The 18,784-nt window shown below is 46.4% G+C and overlaps 1 protein-coding gene across 5 annotated transcripts in view; it reads left to right on the top strand.

Moving 5' to 3' along the window:
- The window catches only part of LOC141088303 (neural cell adhesion molecule L1-like protein), a 189,091-nt gene that overhangs the window by 130,811 nt on the left and 39,496 nt on the right, over positions 1-18,784 (top strand). For all 5 annotated transcript variants that reach the window (XM_073574331.1, XM_073574332.1, XM_073574330.1 and 2 more), the window contains exons 11-16: positions 1,244-1,355; positions 4,891-5,057; positions 5,144-5,300; positions 7,012-7,136; positions 8,006-8,107; positions 9,956-10,153. In XM_073574331.1, the coding sequence (XP_073430432.1) occupies positions 1,244-1,355; positions 4,891-5,057; positions 5,144-5,300; positions 7,012-7,136; positions 8,006-8,107; positions 9,956-10,153 (861 nt within the window). The remainder of the gene's footprint in view (positions 1-1,243; positions 1,356-4,890; positions 5,058-5,143; positions 5,301-7,011; positions 7,137-8,005; positions 8,108-9,955; positions 10,154-18,784) is intronic.

Below are 18,784 nucleotides of genomic sequence, written 5' to 3'. Positions count from 1 at the left end.
CACACATACCGCTTAGAATTATCATCAAAAAGGTCTATCTTCATCTCATCAGACCAGAGAATCGTATTTTTCATAGTCTGGGAGTCCTTCATGTGATTTTAAGCAAACTCTATGCAGGCTTTCATATGTCTGGCACTGAGGAGAGGCTTCCATCAGGCCACTCTGCCATAAAGGCCTGACTGGTGGAGGGCTGCAGTGACTTTGTGGAACTTTCTCCCATTTCTCTACTACATCTGTGGAGCTCAGCCACAGTGATCTTGAGGTTTTTCTTCACCTCTCTCACCAAGACTCTTCTCCCACGATTGCTCAGTTTGGCTGAATGGCCATGTCTAGGAAAACTTCTGGTGGTCCCAAACTTCTTCCATTTAAGGATTATGGAGGCCACTGTGCTCTTAGGAACCTTGACTACTGCAGAAATTCTTTTTTAACCTTGGCCAGATCTGTGCCTTGCCACAATTCTGTGTCTGAGCTCCTTGGCCAGTTCCTTTGACCTCATGATTTTCATTTGGTCTGGCATGCACTGTGAGCTGTGAGGTCTTATATAGACAGGTTTGTGCCTTTACAAATCAAGTCCTATCAGTTTAATTAAACACAGCTGGACTCCAATGAAGGAGTAGAACCATCTCAAGGAGGATCATAAGGAAATGGACAGCATGTGACTTACATATGAGTGTCTGAGCAAAGGGTCTGAATACTTATGACCATGTGATAGATCAGCTTTTCTTTTTTAATAAATTAGCACAAATTTCTACATTTTTGTTTTTTCAGTCAAGATGGGGTGCAGAGTGTACATTAATGAGAAAAAAGGAACTTTTTTGAATTTACCAAATGGCTGCAATGAAACAAAAAGTGAAAAATTTAAAGGGGTCTGAACACTTTCCGTATCCACTGTACATGGTTTAGGTTGGTTCTTATTATTAAACCTCTGTTAGCAATAGCTGGCAACATTTATCATGTATTATTATTAGAAATATTGTTAATATTAGTAGCATTGTTAGTAATATTATTATTATTAGTATTATTATCAATATTACCATTATTATTTTTATTTGCAATATTATCATTATTATAATTATTATTAGCTTATTATTTTTCTTGTCATTATTATCATTATTATTATTATTATTAAGAATATTATCATATATTCAAACATATATATGTAATGAAAAATCACATTTTGTTTTTTACGCAGTCATTATTATTTTATATATCTTGATGTTGGCTATATTTTGTCCTCCTATAGATATTGTACCATTGATATTCACCCAAGAGAACAAGACATACACAGCAGTGTGGGGGCAGAATGTCTCATTACTGTGCAGTAGTTTTGCCTTTCCTGTGGCTGATGTGACCTGGTAAGTGAATTTTTCCTTTAGTCTATTTTGGCACTTGAAGTAACATACTGGATAATATGAAAATTAGGTCGCCTGTTTGAAATGGATAAAATACTGGACTTGGGTCACCCTCCCAGGGCTGTGGGGTACTCGGTACCGGGCCGGTGTCGACGGGATGTGTCACAGCAGCGGTGACCCGGTCCGTGGCCCTGGGCGCCCAATTAATAGGGGAAATTTGAATGGTGTGATGTAGTTAATGGAATAGTTCGTGATGCCACCTGTGGTATTCGGCAAGTGAGATTCCGCTGCCCTGGTGCGGGGCCTAACATCCAGGGAGGCCATGGCCTGTTGGCGTTGGTAGTCGGCTACGCGAGGGCTTTGCAGCCAAGGGATCCCGATGTCACTATCCCAAAGCGACCTAGACTCCTCCAAGCCCTGAATATGCCGGATCGTGCGTGCCTGCTCCAGCCGTACCCTTCTCAGTAGGGACCTCTTCCACCTCCCCATCTCCGACAGCCTAGTGTCCCCAGCTAATTCTTCCAGCTGCCCCATTTCGAGTTCCCGCAAGCCAGCCACCGACAACGTGAAGTCAGAGGGCAACCCTTTAGGAGGGCCGGGGTATATACCTGGTGCCTCCAGGCGGTGCAGCCTCTGCTCCGCTGCAGGCATAGTGGCAGCGGGTACCGTTCGGTGGGATACCGGGAACGGCGGTGGAGCTAATGGCGGCTCCAGGTCCGCAGGGGTCTCTGAAGGGACCTGCACGGCCGCGTCAGGTCCGGACAGGAGCTCTTCTTCCTCCGCTTCGGCTCCCAGGGCCTTGTACAACTCATCCGGTGGTAGCGGCAGGGAGGGAACACTATACGCTGCCGGTGGTATGGCAGTGGTTGCAGGTTCCACAGGGTCTGCCTGGAAAGGATCCGGTGTAGCAGCGGCGGGTACCGGTGTGGCGGGTACCGCAGGTGTAGGCCCCTCCTGGGCGCGCTGCAGATTCAAAGTCCATAGCGCTTCCTGCCTCAGTTGCAGGTGGCGCGTCAGCTGGGCTATTTCGTCCTCCAGCTGCTGGCGGTTCATCTCAGACACAGGGTTGGAGCCTTCAGCCATGGCGCCGGGGAGATCCAGCATAGCCCCCCTGCGCTCCGCAGGCCTCCTCCCGTCTCCTTCCAAGATGGCGTTCTGGCATTCTTCTTCCTGTCTGGGCTCTTTTCCCACCACTGGCTTCCGCTCCTCCTTCTTGGGGCGGCGTCTTTTTCCAGCTCCTCCATACCAAGCCAGTATACGAACCCCTCGGGGGGTGGGCCATGTCGCTATCATATAGTAATTCAGGCAGGGGAGGCCCAGAACAGTTCGCGGTCTTTTCTTTGGACCTCCCAGGTTGTCACGCCCTTCTTCACTGCGCCAGCGGCCATTTTTGACATTCATTTCACAGTCTATCAAATTGGGTCTTCTGCACATTTTCAAAAACTTTAAGTCTTAGGCACACAGAACCCAATGGCATCGGGTCTCGTCATCCTATTCGTGGCGCCAAGTTTGGGTCGCCCTCCCAGGGCTGTGGGGTATTCGGTACCGGGCCGGTGTCGGCGAGATGTGTCACAGCATCGGTGACCCGGTCCGTGGCCCTGGGCGCCCAATTAATAGGGAAAATTTGAATGGTGTGATGTAGTTAATGGAATGGTTCGTGACGCCACCTGTGGTATTCGGCAAGTGAGATGTTAAGCTGATGCTGCATGCAGATCCTCTGGGACTGGTGATGTGATGCAGCCAAGATGGTGAAGCTCCCCACAGGTGGAGCTGTAGTCCCAGGGCAGTGTAGATGTAGGGGTAGAGGAGAGGCACAGGCGGTGTAGAAGCTGGTACCCCGATGTAGTGGCACCGGGTGTGTTAGTGAAGGAATAACTGGAGGACACCAGGGCATGTAGTTCCAAGGCTTTACTCAGTCTGTAGTACACACAGGTGCCTGCCTCCGTGCTGTGTCCTCCGGGTCAGGGACTCGGTCAACCTCCAGGTCAGATGGAATGCTCCTTTCCAACACTCCGCCAACATGTGCCTTTCTGAAAGTCTCCTCTTATAGCACCTTTGGTGTGAAGTACTCCTAGTACTGAGTTACACTGGAGTTCCTCCTGACAGATGTTCCCAAGATCCATACGTGTACGGCAGACAGCTGTAGCCTGCTTCGGGGACTCCTTACTCCTGAGTCCCGGCTCACTATCCAAGTTGCTGTTGTGCCCCCAAGTCTTAGATGGGAGTAGTGCATTTACAGCCCACTGCTCCACCGGTGTCTGCTGCAGGACCATTAGTATCCATACAACCTCGGGGACCGGGCCCCGGCCTTGCGCTTAGAACTTCTAGGCAGGGTTCTCTCCTAACCCACGTCCTCTGTTCCCTTTTACTCCTTTGTTCCGTACTAATCTCTCCTTCTTATGGAAGATCAGGTTTCTGTTCAATGTCTTTCTCCTTCTTTCCTTTCCCGTGCCAGCAGACCCAGGTCACTGAGGTCTGCTGCAGCACCTCCTTCCTCCGTCCCTCTTCCAGGGACCTTCTCTCCTCACTCTCTCCTACTGACTCACTGACTGACCGACCTGAAATCCTAAACCTTCCCGCTCTTTTATGTATTCTAACTCCAACCGCCTCCCATCACGTTTCATGTTCCAAGCAGGAAGCCACCAAAGGTGCTCTGCTACACTCCAAGCAGGGAGCCGCAATGTGGCTTTGCTGAACTACTGTGTTGTGTGGGATGCAGGTGTTGGAGCGTGGTCAGGAGCCTCCAACTTACCTGGAAGGTGGGGTACCACACCTCAGGAGGAGGTGCAGTACCTCTGTGGCAACTGAATCCTCAGTGGCGCCACAGACTGATCACCTGTAGCTATAACATTTTCTAGGGGGTCCTAGAAACAGAGAAACTTATCTTGGCCATACACATTAGGTCTCTCCCAACACCCGCATGCACAGAAATGGTGGACAGAGCGCTCCTGTGTTTTCTACGAGAGTTGCTCCCGGACTCCTCTTTCAGAGAATTATCTCTGTGCCGAACATTTTCCATCGACGAGGAATCGGGAGTCCCCCATATACATTAGATGTTGGCCGATCCCACCGAAATTAGCGGGGAATCCTAAGCAAGATTTATTTATTTTACTCACTTATATAGCGCCATTAATTCCACATCACATTACAGACATTAACATCACTATCCCTACTGGGGCTCATAACCTAATTTCCCTATCAGTATATCTTTGGAATGTGGGAGGAAACTGGAGAACCCGGAGGAAAGCCACGCAAACACGGGGAGAACATACAAACTTCTAGCAGGTGGTGACTTTGGTGTGTTTTAACCCCAGGACCCCAGCACTGCAGTGCTAATCACTGAGCCATCGCACAGTGCTAACCACTGAGCAGATAAGAAGGAATTTTGGCTGTTGATGTTTGAGACTAGTCAGAAATATAATTATACCGTATATTTTAGCAATTGAACCATGGAAATCATAATGTATATTTTGATATTGCATGAATGAGTAAAGATCACTTTTGGACATCTCTGTTTAATAAAGTGTATTTCTATTAGGTATCATGGCAAGAGAATAGTCCAACCGAAAAGTGGTCAGCACATAATAGACACCAATAGTACCCTCCATATTCAGGATCTAAAAGCAGAGGACGCTGGCTCATACACATGTGAGGTGTCAAACACTAAAGGAAGGACTTCACTTCAAGCAAACCTTTTACTTCGAGGTATGGCACATTCACTACTTGAAGATTACACAGTGATTTGCTTTATGGAGTGATGCGGTAATCTTCTCTACATATTTCTGGACTAGAGCCTACAAAGGGTTACGTGTCCCCTGAGAATCCATGGATTAGGAGATGGCACTCTATAACATTGACGTGCCGCGTTCAGTGCGATCCCCACCTGTGTTCTTCCTTGAGAATCACCTGGTTAAAAGATGGACAGGAGCTCCGAAAAGTCAACAAAAGGTATTTGTAACCTAATAGGTGAAACTTCAAAATCGTTTTTGTCTATGTGAGAGTGTAGGTCTCTGTCTGATCCGATCTGGATATTTAACAGGATATTTTCCACCCTATCGCTGTTCCACCCATGAATGTCCCGTAGCGTGTTACAAATACATTATTTTCTGTAAATGTTCAGAAGCCCCTCTTGCTTTTAGGCATGGCTCAATAGAAACATGGCTGTTAGGATGCTAAATTTGCACCTTTTTCTACCACACTTTTTTCCTTCCACTCAACTTTCCATTAATATGCTTGGATACAGCACTCTGTAAGCAGCTAGCTTCTATAGCAATGACCTTTTGTGACTTACCCTCCTTGTGGAATGTGTCAATGCCTGCCTTCTGGACATCTGTCAAGTCAGCAGTCTTCCCCATGATTGTGGAGCCTACTGAAACAGACTAAGGGACCTTTTTAAACATTTAGGAAGCCTTTGCAGGATTTTAATATCATTTTTTCAAGTTGGTATTATAAAGTATACTAAATTACTGAGATAATGACTTTTGGGTTTTCATTGGCTGTAAGCCATAATCATCAACATTAACAGAAATAAATACTTGAAACAGATCACTCTGTTTGTAATGACTCTATATAATATGAATTTCACTTTTTGTATTGAAGAACTGAAATAAATTAACTTTTTGATGATATTCTAATTTTGTGAAAAGCGCCTGTATCAGACACTGGTTGTATGATCCCAGCCAGGTATGTTTGACTCTGAAACACTGCAACATTTCAGAGAAACATATATTTTATAGCCTACCAGAGACAAAGCAGCACAGGAGACTAGTTGGGCTGGCAGGACCATGGCGGCTTCTACAAGCCCACTCTCCTTGAGTGACACGTCTCTCTGTAGACACACACATAGGGAGAGACCTGTCAGTCACTGGCAGCAGGAGGGGAGAAGCCCCGGGGATCCACCTGGCTGACTAACCTTTTGTGCGGCTTAGTCCCCTGAGTCTTTTAAAGTGTGTTTTTCTCTAAAATGCCGTAGTGTTTCCGAGTCAAATATACCTGGCTGAGATCATACAGCCAGAGTCTGATACATGCTGCCCATAGATTGTTTAGGAATCCCTGCTTGATCAACCTTCTAGAACAACCCCTTCTTGATCAAAATGTTTGGCCCCCATAAAATAATAAAGTCTATACTCACCTCCTGTGCCGGCGCCGTTTCCTCGATGTCATCACTCGTTCTCCCTAAGGCTGTGATGCGGTGTTGTGACACATGACGCCAGCGCACAATCAGCACTGGCGTCACTGTCTCCGCCTTCGGACAAATCGATCATGAAGAGGAAGTCCGGGCTGCAGCTAATCTTGGTCTTCCTCTTCATGTTCGATTTGTCCGAAGGCAGAGACAGTGACGCCAGCGCTAATTGGGCGCCGGGGTCACACGTCACAACACTGCACAAGGGCCCCAGGGAGAGCGACTGCCATCACCGTGGGAACGGCACGGGAGAGGAGGATAATCTTTATTATTTTATGGGGGGCAAACGAGGGGTATGAGAAGAAGTAGTCCAAGTAGTGGATAACTTCTTAAACCCTGGTCATTACAGAGCTGTTGGCCGTCTTGCCACCTCTAATATATGCATTTTGTAGCACCATAATAATTGTCTTTGGTGAAGTCAGAGATTTTCTCTTGGTTTTCGGTTACTTTACACTTTGTGTTATCTCTTTAATACAGAATACAAGTGAAATCAAATACTTTGTCTATAAATGACGTAAGCTGGGAAGATGGAGGAACCTATAGGTGCATTGGCAATACTTGGCTGGACTCTATGGAAGCTGAGAGTCATCTGACTGTGCGAGGTAATATCAGTATCCAGCTCCAAAATGTAATGTGTGACTGTCAGAACTCCCATAGAAGTGAGTGAAGTGAGCCACGAGGCCACCTCTCACTTCCCTGCATCACCAGGCCTCGCTCTCACTTTTGCGCACCTCATCTACATTTAAAAATTATCATGTATATATGCCATTAATGTCTGAGATCAGAATATCCATTTAAAGGGAGTCCATCAGAGCAAAATGACTGTTCAAACCAAGCACAGGCACTCCGGTACACCCTTGACGCAGCCAAGCAGTTCAGTTCCCATTCTCTACTATTTGTTTGTCTGTCAGCAAAAATGTTTTGGATATCTGTTAGCTTGAAATGACTGCTCAAACCAAGCACATGTTCTGGGTGCAACCTTAGTGGGTCACAACAGTTCAGTTCATCTTCCCATCTACTTGTTTTCTATCTGCCTCCACACTCCTCTTCCTTGATTGACAGTTCTGTCTTTATAGAACAAGAGGAGGATGGAGAGTCATGGAAAACAAGCAAGTTGGAAGGTGCACTGAACTTTTTTGACACACCAGGGTGTATGCACCAAGCCCTTGTGCTTGGTTTGAACAGTCACTTTGTGCTGACAGACCCTTTGTCAACAGCCGTATTATGGATACATTGTCCGAATAAGTAATATGTTGCCTATAGCTTGCTACAAGCCCACACTGTACCTCCATATGCACATAAGTTTTGCTGCTAAAAAAATTTGGTGCCTCTTAGAAGGACAATATGGCAGCACAAGGAGGGTTAACAACTTGGCAGTCGTATTTGCTAAGTACTAAATAACTTTAGTTTAAAGATGATAAATAGGTAATCCATATTGTTCATATTTCATAAAGAATTTCTTTATCCATAGATGTTCCAATGCCACCTGAAAATGTGCAGCTTTTCGAAAAGAAGGACCGTAGCGTTACATTGTCCTGGACACCAGGTGACAGTCACAACAGCCCCATTTCTGGTACGTTACTATTATTATTTTTGTTATATTGTTTTATTCATAAGGCACCAACTTATCCCCAAGTGTGAATGGACGGTTGCTCGGGCTTGCACAGTGCCGTTCAGGCAATGCCCATGTCACTGACCAAAGCATGAGTGCCAAGGAAGAGTCCAGCAGCGGGTGATGAGAGTTATAATGGTTTCATACAGGCAGTTTTCAAAGCAAGGATGCAGTGTATTTTGAAAATGTTACATACAGTCATGGCTGAAAGTGTTGGCACCCTTGAAATTGTTCCAGTAAATGAAGTATTTCTCCCAGAAAATTATTGAAATTACACATGTTTTGTTATACAAACCTGAGGGTGAAACATGCGGTAGGACAGGACAACGTGTATGATGGCCATTTACAATGATGTATACCATTTTTTGTCTATAATCTCGTCATCCTTATGGAATGTCAGAATATTATTATTTGGACATTTGTATATATTAAATATCAGTCAGCAATTTATTATTTTTGTTTAACAATCCAGAATTTGTGACTTGATGTTAATTTTATGTTTTATTTAGATAAGATACCCTTGAAAAAGGCCAGTGCGGCCGAAACGTTGGGGCATTGTGTGACTGCTATCTATAATAAAAAAACAAAGCATATTGAAAAATTTTCTTCAGCCTCAGGTTCATTATTATTATAAATCTGTTCTTTCCTGACGGCTTGGTTGTCTTTTCCCATCTATTGTAAAGTATTGTTATACACATTGTTATTTCCTTTGTATGTATTGGAACAACACAAAAAAACAGAGCACAAAAGTCAAGTTGGATATCATTTCACACAAAACTGGGCCGGACAAAATTGTTGGCACCTTTGCAAAATTGTGGGTAAACAAGTTTGTTTCAAGCATGTGATGCTCATTCAGATTCACTCGTGGCAAGTAACAGGTGTGGGCAATATGAAAATCACACCTGAAATCAGAAAAAAAAGGAGAACTCAAATATGGTGGAGGTTCAAAAATACTTTGGGGTTGTTTTGCTGCCTCTGGCAGTGGATGAATTAACTATGTGCAAGGCATCATGAAATCTGAAGATTACCAAAGGAATTTGGGTTGCAATATAGTGCCCAGTGTCAGAAAGCTGGGTTTTTGTCCTAGGTCATGGGTCTTCCAGCAGGACAATGACCCCAAACATACTTCAAGAAGCCACCAGAAATGGATGGAAACAAAGCACTGGAGAGTTCTGAAGTGGCAGCAATGAGTCCAGATCTAAATCCCATTGAACACCTGTGGAGAAATCTTAAAATTGCTGTTGGTAGAAGGCGCCTTCACATACAGTGTGAGAGACCTGGAGCAGTTTGCAAAAGAACAGTGGTCCAAAATTCCAGCTGAGAGGTGTAAGAAGCTTGTTTCTAGGAAGCAATAGATTACAGCTATTTATTCCAAAGGGTGGGCACCCAAATAATAAGCTGAGAGTAACAACAATTTTGTCCCGCCCATTTTTCAAGTTTTGTTAGAAATTATGTCCAATTTGCCTTTTTTCTGTTTTTTTTGTGTTGTTCCAATATACACAAAGGAAATAAGAATGTGTATAACAAAACATGTGTAATTGCAATAATTTTCTGGGAGAAATACTTCATTTTCTGGAACAATTTCAAGGGCGCCAACACTTTTAGCCATGACTGTATGTGAAAGTTTCAGGACTTAGACATATGATGAAGTAGGGAATAAAATATGGAACAGAGTCAAAGATTTCCCAAAGATGGTGGACTTGTAAAGTAGTAGAGACACGTAAAAACAGAGATATCAAAGAGAAGAAAAAAACATCTGTACACCACTTTTAAATTTTCATCCTTTCCAAATTATTGTTATCTTCCTAGATTTTATCATCCAGTCAATGAAAAGCAAAGACGAGACAGGACAATGGGAAGATGTAGGGAAAGTTCCTGGAAATGTCACCACAGTCCATGTGCCGCTCACCCCTAACTTTAACTATCAATTCCGAGTGTTTGCTGTGAACGGAATAGGAAACAGTCCTGTAAGTCTCGTCTTGGAAAGCTATGGCACGCCGCCGGCAGGTAACCTTATGGATAATATATTTAGCAATTTCTGTAACCTCGATCATATAATGATCATATAATAGGCCTCTATGTGACCCATACATTATCTGAAAGTCCAGCTTCAGTTAACATTTTACACAGGTCAACATTAAAGGGTTATTCTCAGCTTCTTAAATGGATAAAATTGAAAAATGGTTGAAAAATAAGCAACTCTGCACTTTACCTCTCGTTAAAAATATTAAGAAGGGGGTGATTTTTAATTCTATTGTATACTGCTCATTGCCTTGGTCTCCAGACACCGCTGCAGTCTATCAGAGATGGCTGGTTTCCTAGACAAGGAGAGCCATGCCAGAAGCAAAGCTACTACTGCTTGAAGCATCAAAGAGCCTACAGTTTGGGTTAGCAGCTCAGCCATACCTCTGGCTCCAACTGCAAACATCAGGAGCACACTGTTCCCCCGTCAAGCAGGAAGCTAAGAGGCAGGGGAGAAGTGAGCTCCTGAACAAAGATGGAAATTTCATTGGTGCAACCTGTGCAGCCACACAGGGGCCCAAGAAGTAAAGGGGTCAATACCACTTCCAAATCAGGTGGAATTTTGAATTATGATGAGTTATTGGATTACAATGGGCCCATATATTATTCTTGCCAAGTGGACCCTTCTGTCTGTGTCCAACAGTGCTCCTGAAGATTATACAGAGGCGTAGCTAGGGTTTTGTTTCAGGGGGGCGAAACTTCTGAGTGGGCCCCTAACCATGTAACTTTGATTTCAACTCGGTGACGCACCCTAATAGTGGATATAGGAGATGACCGCGCTGTTACTGAAATTAGTCTCTATATAAAGACCAACATGGATATTACCGCCATATGGTCAGTGGTAAATACCAGTCCTACAAAACATATAAGTGATTACTGCACAGTTATAGTTGGTGTCTTACCGCTGACGCTGTTTCTGATGGAATCGTTCTCTTTTCACGTCTTTTCCATCTGACCCAGACCGCCATGACGACTCCTCCAGCCAGGACTCGGCTACAGATAATACAACAAAGACACGTTTCACTTCTCATATTCCAGCCCCATCACCATGTATCCCCAACCTGCACAAACCCTTATCCTACTGATACCCCAATGTTGAGCCGCTGCTGCCATATGTGTCCCTATTACTTCACCTATTGTGTGGTTCTGTGTGCCCTCTAAATTCGAAAGCATCCCTCTATAATATAGTAATGCCGGGTGCAAGTACCCTAGAAAACAGTGCCCACATTTTGTCCCCTAGAATGTAATATTGCCCTGTGTGTGCCCCGTTTGACAGTCACAGTAACCTGAGTTCCCCTATAACAATAAGTGCCCACTTTACATTTAATAATGTCCTGAGTCTCCCCCCTGTACAGCTCCCCTACATACAGTTTAATGCCCCCCACTGTATACATACTGACCCCTTAGTATGCCCCAATGATTGTTCCAACACTGTATGATGGCCCCCCTCACTGTAATCTCCACATTGTATGATGGCCCCCTAGATAGCCTCCATATAGTGTAATACACCAGATAGTCCACAATATAGTATAATGCAGCCCCCATAGGCAGACTCTACAGTATAATTCATCCCCCCCATAGGCAGACTTAATAGTATATTGCATCCCCCCATAAGCAGACTCTAATGTAAGGCAGCACTTCCCCATAGGCAGACTGTAATATAAGGCAGCACCCCCTTATAGGCAGACTGCAATATAAGGCAGCAGTTCCCCCATAGGCAGACTGTAATATAAGGCAGCACCCCCCTTATAGGCAGACTGTAGTATAAGGCAGCCCCCATCCCCTATAGGCAGACTGTAGTATTAGGCAGACCCCCATCCCCTATAGGTAGACTGTAGTATAAGGCAGCCCCCCCATCCCCTATAGGCAGACTGTAGTATAAGGCAGCACCCCCCATCCCCTATAGGCAGACTGTAGTAGTAAAAGGCATCCTCCCATCCCCTATAGGCAGACTGTTGTATAAGGCAGACCCCCATCCCCTATAGGCAGACTGTAGTATAAGGCAGCACCCACCTTATAGACAGACTGTAGTATAAGGCAGCCCCCCATCCCCTATAGGCAGACTGTAGTATAAGGCAGCCCCCCATCCCCTATAGGCAGACTGTAGTATAAGGCAGCACCCCCCATCCCCTATAGGCAGACTGTAGTAAAAGGCAGCACCCCCAATCCCCTATAGGCAGACTGTAGTATAAGGCAGACCCCCATCACCTATAGGCAGACTGTAGTATAAGGCAGCACCCCCCATCCCCTATAGGCAGACTGTAGTAAAAGGCAGCACCCCCCATCCCCTATAGGCAGACTGTAGTATAAGGCAACCCCCCATTCCCTATAGGCAAACTGTAGTAGCATAAGGCATCCTCCCCATTCCCTATAGGAAGATTGTAGTATAAGGCAGACCCCCATCCCCTATAGGCAGACTGTAGTATAAGGCAGCCTCCCTTTCCCCTATAGGCAGACTGTAGTATAAGGCAACCCCACATCCCCTACAGGCAGACTGTAGTATAAGGCAGCCTCCCCATCCCCTATAGGCAGACTGTAGTATAAGGCGGCCTCCCCATCCCCTATAGGCAGACTGTAGTATAAGGCAACCCCCATCCCCTATACGCAGACTGTAGTATAAGGCAGCCTCCCCATCCCCTATAGGCAGACTGTACTATAAGGCTGCCTCCCCACCCCCTATAGGCAGACTGTAGTATAAGGCTACTTTCACACATCAGGTTTTCGGCGTCAGGCGCGATCCGGCGTCGTGCCGGAACGCCGGATCCGGCAAATGTTTAGTAAAACCGGATGTGACGGATCCGGTTTTCTGCCGGATCCGTCTTTTTCTTGACAGACAAAACCGGATCCGTCTCATCCGGTTCATCAGTTTTTCTATCCATTTTTCGACGTATTACGCCGGATCCGGTTTTTAAAATTGACCCTTGTGGCCTTCCGAACGGGATTGGCTACTGGAAAACTATATATAGAGTGTTCCTACAGCCCTTCTTTGACAGGTTGTCGAGGAGAAAGTGCAGGTTGGAGAGAAGAGCAAGTTACTGGCGAAGATGGATGTTGTCATTGGAAATATTTTGAAGAATTTGGCGGATTTTATAGCGGAGGCGAATCGTTTGAGGGTGATTGTTCTGGAGAAGGAGAGAGCGAGACAGCAGCGCATCAGGCATCGTAGACGACGTTTGTGGATCCACCCCATCACAGCCAAGAGAATGACGCGTGGGGTCTATTCTACACTCTGCATGGACCTTCGACGAAACCAGGATAAATTTTTTGGATATGTTAGGATGAAAATGGAGAATTTTGATTACTTGGTGGAGCGCATTGCACACCTCATAAGAAAAGCGGATACCTATTGCCGCTTCTCTGTTTCACCCGCAGAGCGTCTGATGGTGACTTTAAGGTAAGCCACATTTATTGGATGTGATCGCATCAGAGCACACTTTCACTGCAATCTTGTTGGTGGTAGTTTGTATCTCCAAGTGTTATAGCTCAGTTTTGGTATGTAATGCTGTGATTTTAAACTAATTGATTGTTTTTTAATTCCCCACAGATTTCTTGCAACTGGAGAATCCCTTTCGTCACTGCATTTCCAGTACAGACTCGGGATTTCCACCATATCTGGAATTGTGAAGTACACATGCCGTGCACTGTGGGACTCCTTAGCTGAAGAGTTTTTACCAGAGCCCACAACAGAGAGGTGGATTGAAATTGCTGACAAGTTTCAACAGATATGTCAGTTTCCCAACTGCTTGGGCGCTGTGGACGGGAAACATATCCGCATTGTAAAGCCAGCTGGATCAGGATCGGAATATTTCAATTACAAGAAATATTTTTCAATTGTCCTCATGGCCATCGCTGACGCGGAATACAAATTTATTGCGGTTGATATTGGGGCCTATGGCCGCTCCAATGACTCTCAAGTTTTCAAACTGTCTGCCATGGGGCGTAAACTGTATGGAAACACCTTCCAGTTCCCACCACCTAGACCGCTGCCGCAAACATCTGGTCCACCTATGCCATTTGTCTGTGTAGGGGATGAAGCCTTCCAGCTGTCAGAACACCTTTTGAAACCGTACTCTAGCAGAGGATTGACAAGACCAAAACGCATTTTTAATTACCGCCTCACAAGAGCAAGAAGAATGGTTGAATGTACCTTTGGTATTCTGACAGCCAAATGGCGGGTCCTATTGACTGCGATCAACCTCAAGACAGAAACTGTGGACGAGGTGATCAAAGCGTGCGTGGTACTCCACAATTTTGTTATCTGCAAGGAACCCATTTCCATTGAGGACACCTTTGAAGAAACCACCTTGCAAGATTACCAGGACATTACCACTAGAAGTTCTGTGACGGTTTCAGTAATGAGGGACAATTTTGCACTATACTTTATGTCACCTCAAGGCAGAGTACACTGGCAGGATGACAGAGTGTGAAAGATTTGTGCCCTAACCAAACTTGTGTACCTTCTGTACCAACAGTATATACCTTTGCCAACCAAAGTTGGCTATCTTGTCATGGTCTCTATTTTTAGCTTTAGGCCACAGGTGTGTACCTGGTTGTGTTTTATGCAAAGTATTTCACCTTTTAACAAAAGTTGTGTACATTGTTAGGAAATCACCAACAATAAACACAACTTTTTAGGTGAAATACTTTGCTTCAAACACAACCAGGAACACAACTGTGGCAAAAAGCTAAAATTTACCCACAGTTATATACCTAGTTTTGAATACCATTTCACCTTTTAAATACCCTGTATTTAACCTTTTTCTCCGCAGAAAGAAATGACAGACAACCAGTGTAAAATAATTTAACTTTTATTGAAAAATGTTTTTTTTAGTAAACTTTTTTAAAATTTTAATAAACTTGTTTAATAAAGCTTTGAAACCATAAAACTGGTCATTTTTATTTAAATACACACATTATAAATCTGTGTAGTGTGTGGTGGAAATACTGCTGGAGGGGCTGCGGGACACTTCGACACTGGGAGTGTGGAGAGAGGACTGGGATCGTGGTGGGGAAGGAACAGTTAGAGGTGAAGGTGTGGAAAAAACTACAGAATGGGTGGACATGTGGGAAGCAGAAGAGGTGGTGGGTGGTGGAGTGGAGGGTTGGGCAGGGACTGTAGGAGCAGATGATGTTGATGGCAAGTTGTATGGGGAAGGAGTTTGGTACGGGGCAGGTTGCTGGAAGTGGGGAGATGTCTGGTACGGGGCAGGTTGCTGGAAGTGGGGAGATGTCTGGTACGGGGCAGGTTGCTGGAAGTGGGGAGATGTCTGGTACGGGGCAGGTTGCTGGAAGTGGGGAGATGTCTGGTACGGGGCAGGTTGCTGGAAGTGGGGAGATGTCTGGTACTGGGGAGGTTGCTGGTACTGGGGAGTTTGCAGGTACTGGGGAGGTTGCTGGTACTGGGGAGGTTGCTGGTACTGGGGAGGTTGCTGGTGCTGGGGAGGTTGCTGGTGCTGGGGAGGTTGCTGGTGCAGGGGAGGTTGCTGGTGCTGGGGAGGTTGCTGGTGCTGGGGAGGTGGATGGTATGTAATAGGAGGGGGAGGATGGAAAGTGGCTGGAGGGGGTGTAGATGTAATAGGAGGGGGAGGATGGAAAGTGGCTGGAGGGGGTGTAGATGTAATAGGAGGGGGAGGATGGAAAGTGGCTGGAGGGGGTGCAGGTGGAGGAACTACTGTGGTGGGAGGAGGAGGTTGGGAGGTAACTTGCTGGAGAGCAGCGTGGCATGAATGCATTACATGCATCTGCTGGGCAGGAGATAGTGTTGCCATGCGCTCCACAACAGACCTGAAAAAGGTGTGGTTTGGCGAAGATCTTGCTTCTGAATGCATGGTTTGCAGAAGTGTCTTCACCTCCAGAATGCTGGAGTTGATCTGCTGATAGCCTGCGGAGATTTGCTCTGACAAGACTTTTAGACAGTTCTGGAAAGATGCATTCAGATGCAAGAACTCTGGTGCATAAGTCTTTTCCTGACCCCTCTGCCGCTGCCGCCCAGTACCCGCAGGTGTACTAGAGGTGGCAGGGGCAGAAGGGTGGGGTAAAGGGAAAGCGATCTCCTCACCAGCAGCTTCATGTAATGTAGGCGGCCACGATGCTCCTGTGCTGGTGGATGGGACAGATGGGTCGAATGTGTGGGAAGGCTGGGAAGGTGCAGATGTACCGGGGCGGTCGAAGTGTCCCTCGGTGCCGGTCTCCTCAGGGATCGCCTCAGAAGGGTCCAATCGTGCAGGCTCCCGAGTGCTGCTCACCGTGCTGTGGAATAAAGAGAAAAAAAAACAATTAAAATAGTGACATGGTATGGCCCTGGCTGAAAAAAAAAAGTTACATCTAAACATTTTTTTGTCACATGTGGTGTGTAATATTTACCTTCTGGTGAGCATTGTCTCCCGGAGGAACGACAGGGCTCGTGCGTACTTGTACTTGCTCCTGCGTCCTCCAGATCCACTCGGGGCCCGCATCTCTTTATTGAACTCCTTCTTGAAACGATCCCTCACAGACCGCCACCGCTTCACAATTCTCTCCCCTGAAACGAGAAAGGACAAAGTGGTTAGTATACAACATCAGTGTTTCCCAAACTCCAGTCCTCATGGTCCCCAGGGGTCATGTTTTCAGGATTTCCAAAGTAAATAGAAATCCTGAACACATGATCCGTGGGGACCACGAGGACTGGAGTTCGGGAAACACTGGTTTAAATCAAGCAACCGGTACTGTATATACTTACGCTCTTTAATCTGGGCCCGAGCTTCGAGGTCCTCCCAGCGGTCCACAAGGAGCGAACAGATTTCCTCCCAGAGTCGTCGGGTAACGATCAGGTCAGCGTGGCGGCGGTCAGCCATATTCCAGAGCGGCTCCCTTTCTCTGACGAGATCGATGAGGCGGTCCACATCAATCCCTCCATCCTCACCGTCAGAGTCGGGAGCACGCTGTGAAGGCTGTTAAAGAAAAAGACAAAAATAACATAATTAGCCTCCACAAAAGAAATGAAATAAAAAGTGCAAAAAAAACAAAGCAAAAATATTTATACTTACACGCTGGTGACCGCCGCGTTGCTGTCGCTGACGACCCTGGGAGGCAATGCGAGGACCTCTTGGCCGAGCACCAGATTGGGAAGACTAGAGAAGAAAACAAAAAATGTTATGTCTTTGGATGTAGGCATTTGTTTGCTGTGTGTGGTCTGCAGAACATTGTTTTCTATGTGTTGTGTGTAGTGTGATGTTGTGTTTCTGCGTTTGATGCAAAAAACTTACCAATTGTGAGCCCACTCCAAGTGTCTGTCCACCCCTTCCTTCTTCTTCTGGGAGCTCCTCTTCATCTTGTGATTCCTGTTTTGAAATAAAAGGCAATGAATAGACATATATTACAGAGATGATGGATTTTGGAAATAAAAACTTACCGTCAAACGCTGACGATGCGAGGGAGGGCTCCCAGAAGATGTGCTGTCTTCCTCATGGCCAGACTCCATGGCTGTGGGTGGTGTTTCTGCTGCTGCCATTGCTGCTGCTGCTGCTGCTGCTGCATCTATTGGGCGGCTGTTGAAGAGAAACAAAGGGCCAATGAATATCTTGATATTCCATAGCCCTAGTTTGGAGGAATGGGGGATTTGATAATTACCGTCTCTCATCTGCTGCTGGACTCCCCTCCCGTTGTTCAGCATGCTGCTCCATTTGGGGTGGTGCTGATGGCGCTGCTGCTGCAGATGTCTGCTGCCTTCTCCTGCTCCTGGTTCTTGGCTTGGGTGGCATGTTGGGTGTGGCTGAGGGTCCCATTGTCTTGCTTTTATATATGTCCTGTGGGCAGAGCTACTGAGCATGCTCAGACCAAAGAAACCGGATCCGGCCGCCGGATCCGGCTGTCGCCGGATCCGGCGCATTGCGGCGCTCATAGGCTTTCATTGTATGAAAAAGCCTGACACGCCGGATCCGGCATGTCCGGCTTTTTCGCCGGAGACAAAAACGTTACAGTAGCCGTTTTTTCCAGACGCCGGATCGCGTCACATTGCCGGATCCGGCGAAAATCGGATGAAACGCATGGCCATCCGGCTCGATCCGGCTCTAATGCAAGTCTATGGGGGGGAAACCGGATCCGTCATTGCATTTCGCCGGATCCGTTTTTAGTCAAAAGCGCCGGATCGCGCCTGACGCCGAAAACCTGATGTGTGAAAGAGGCCTAAGGCAACCCCCATCCCCTATAGGCAGACTGTAGTATAAGGCAACCCCCCCATCCCCTGCAGGCAGACTGTAGTATAAGGCAGCCTCCCCATCCCCTATAGGCAGACTGTAGTATAAGGCAGCCTCCCCATCCCCTATAGGCAGACTGTAGTATAAGGCAACCCCCCATCCCCTGCAGGCAGACTGTAGTATAAGGCAGCCTCCCCATCCCCTATAGGCAGACTGTAGTATAAGGCAGCCTCCCCATCCCCTATAGGCAGACTGTAGTATAAGGCAACCCCCATCCCCTATACGCAGACTGTAGTATAAGGCCGCCTCTCCATCCCCTATAGGCAGCCTGTAGTAGTATAAGGCATCCTCCCCATCCCCTATAGGCAGACTGTAGTATAAGGCAGCCTCTCCATCCCCTATAGGCAGACTCTAGTATAAGGCAGCCCTCCTATATGCAGAC

This window comes from Dendrobates tinctorius, unplaced genomic scaffold (assembly GCF_039654945.1).
Source record: "Dendrobates tinctorius isolate UK_male_01 unplaced genomic scaffold, ASM3965494v1 ptg000038l, whole genome shotgun sequence".
In the NCBI taxonomy this organism is placed as follows: Eukaryota; Metazoa; Chordata; class Amphibia; order Anura; family Dendrobatidae; genus Dendrobates; species Dendrobates tinctorius.
Note: the sequence above shows the minus strand (reverse complement) of the source record. Positions and strands in the feature narration are given on the sequence as shown.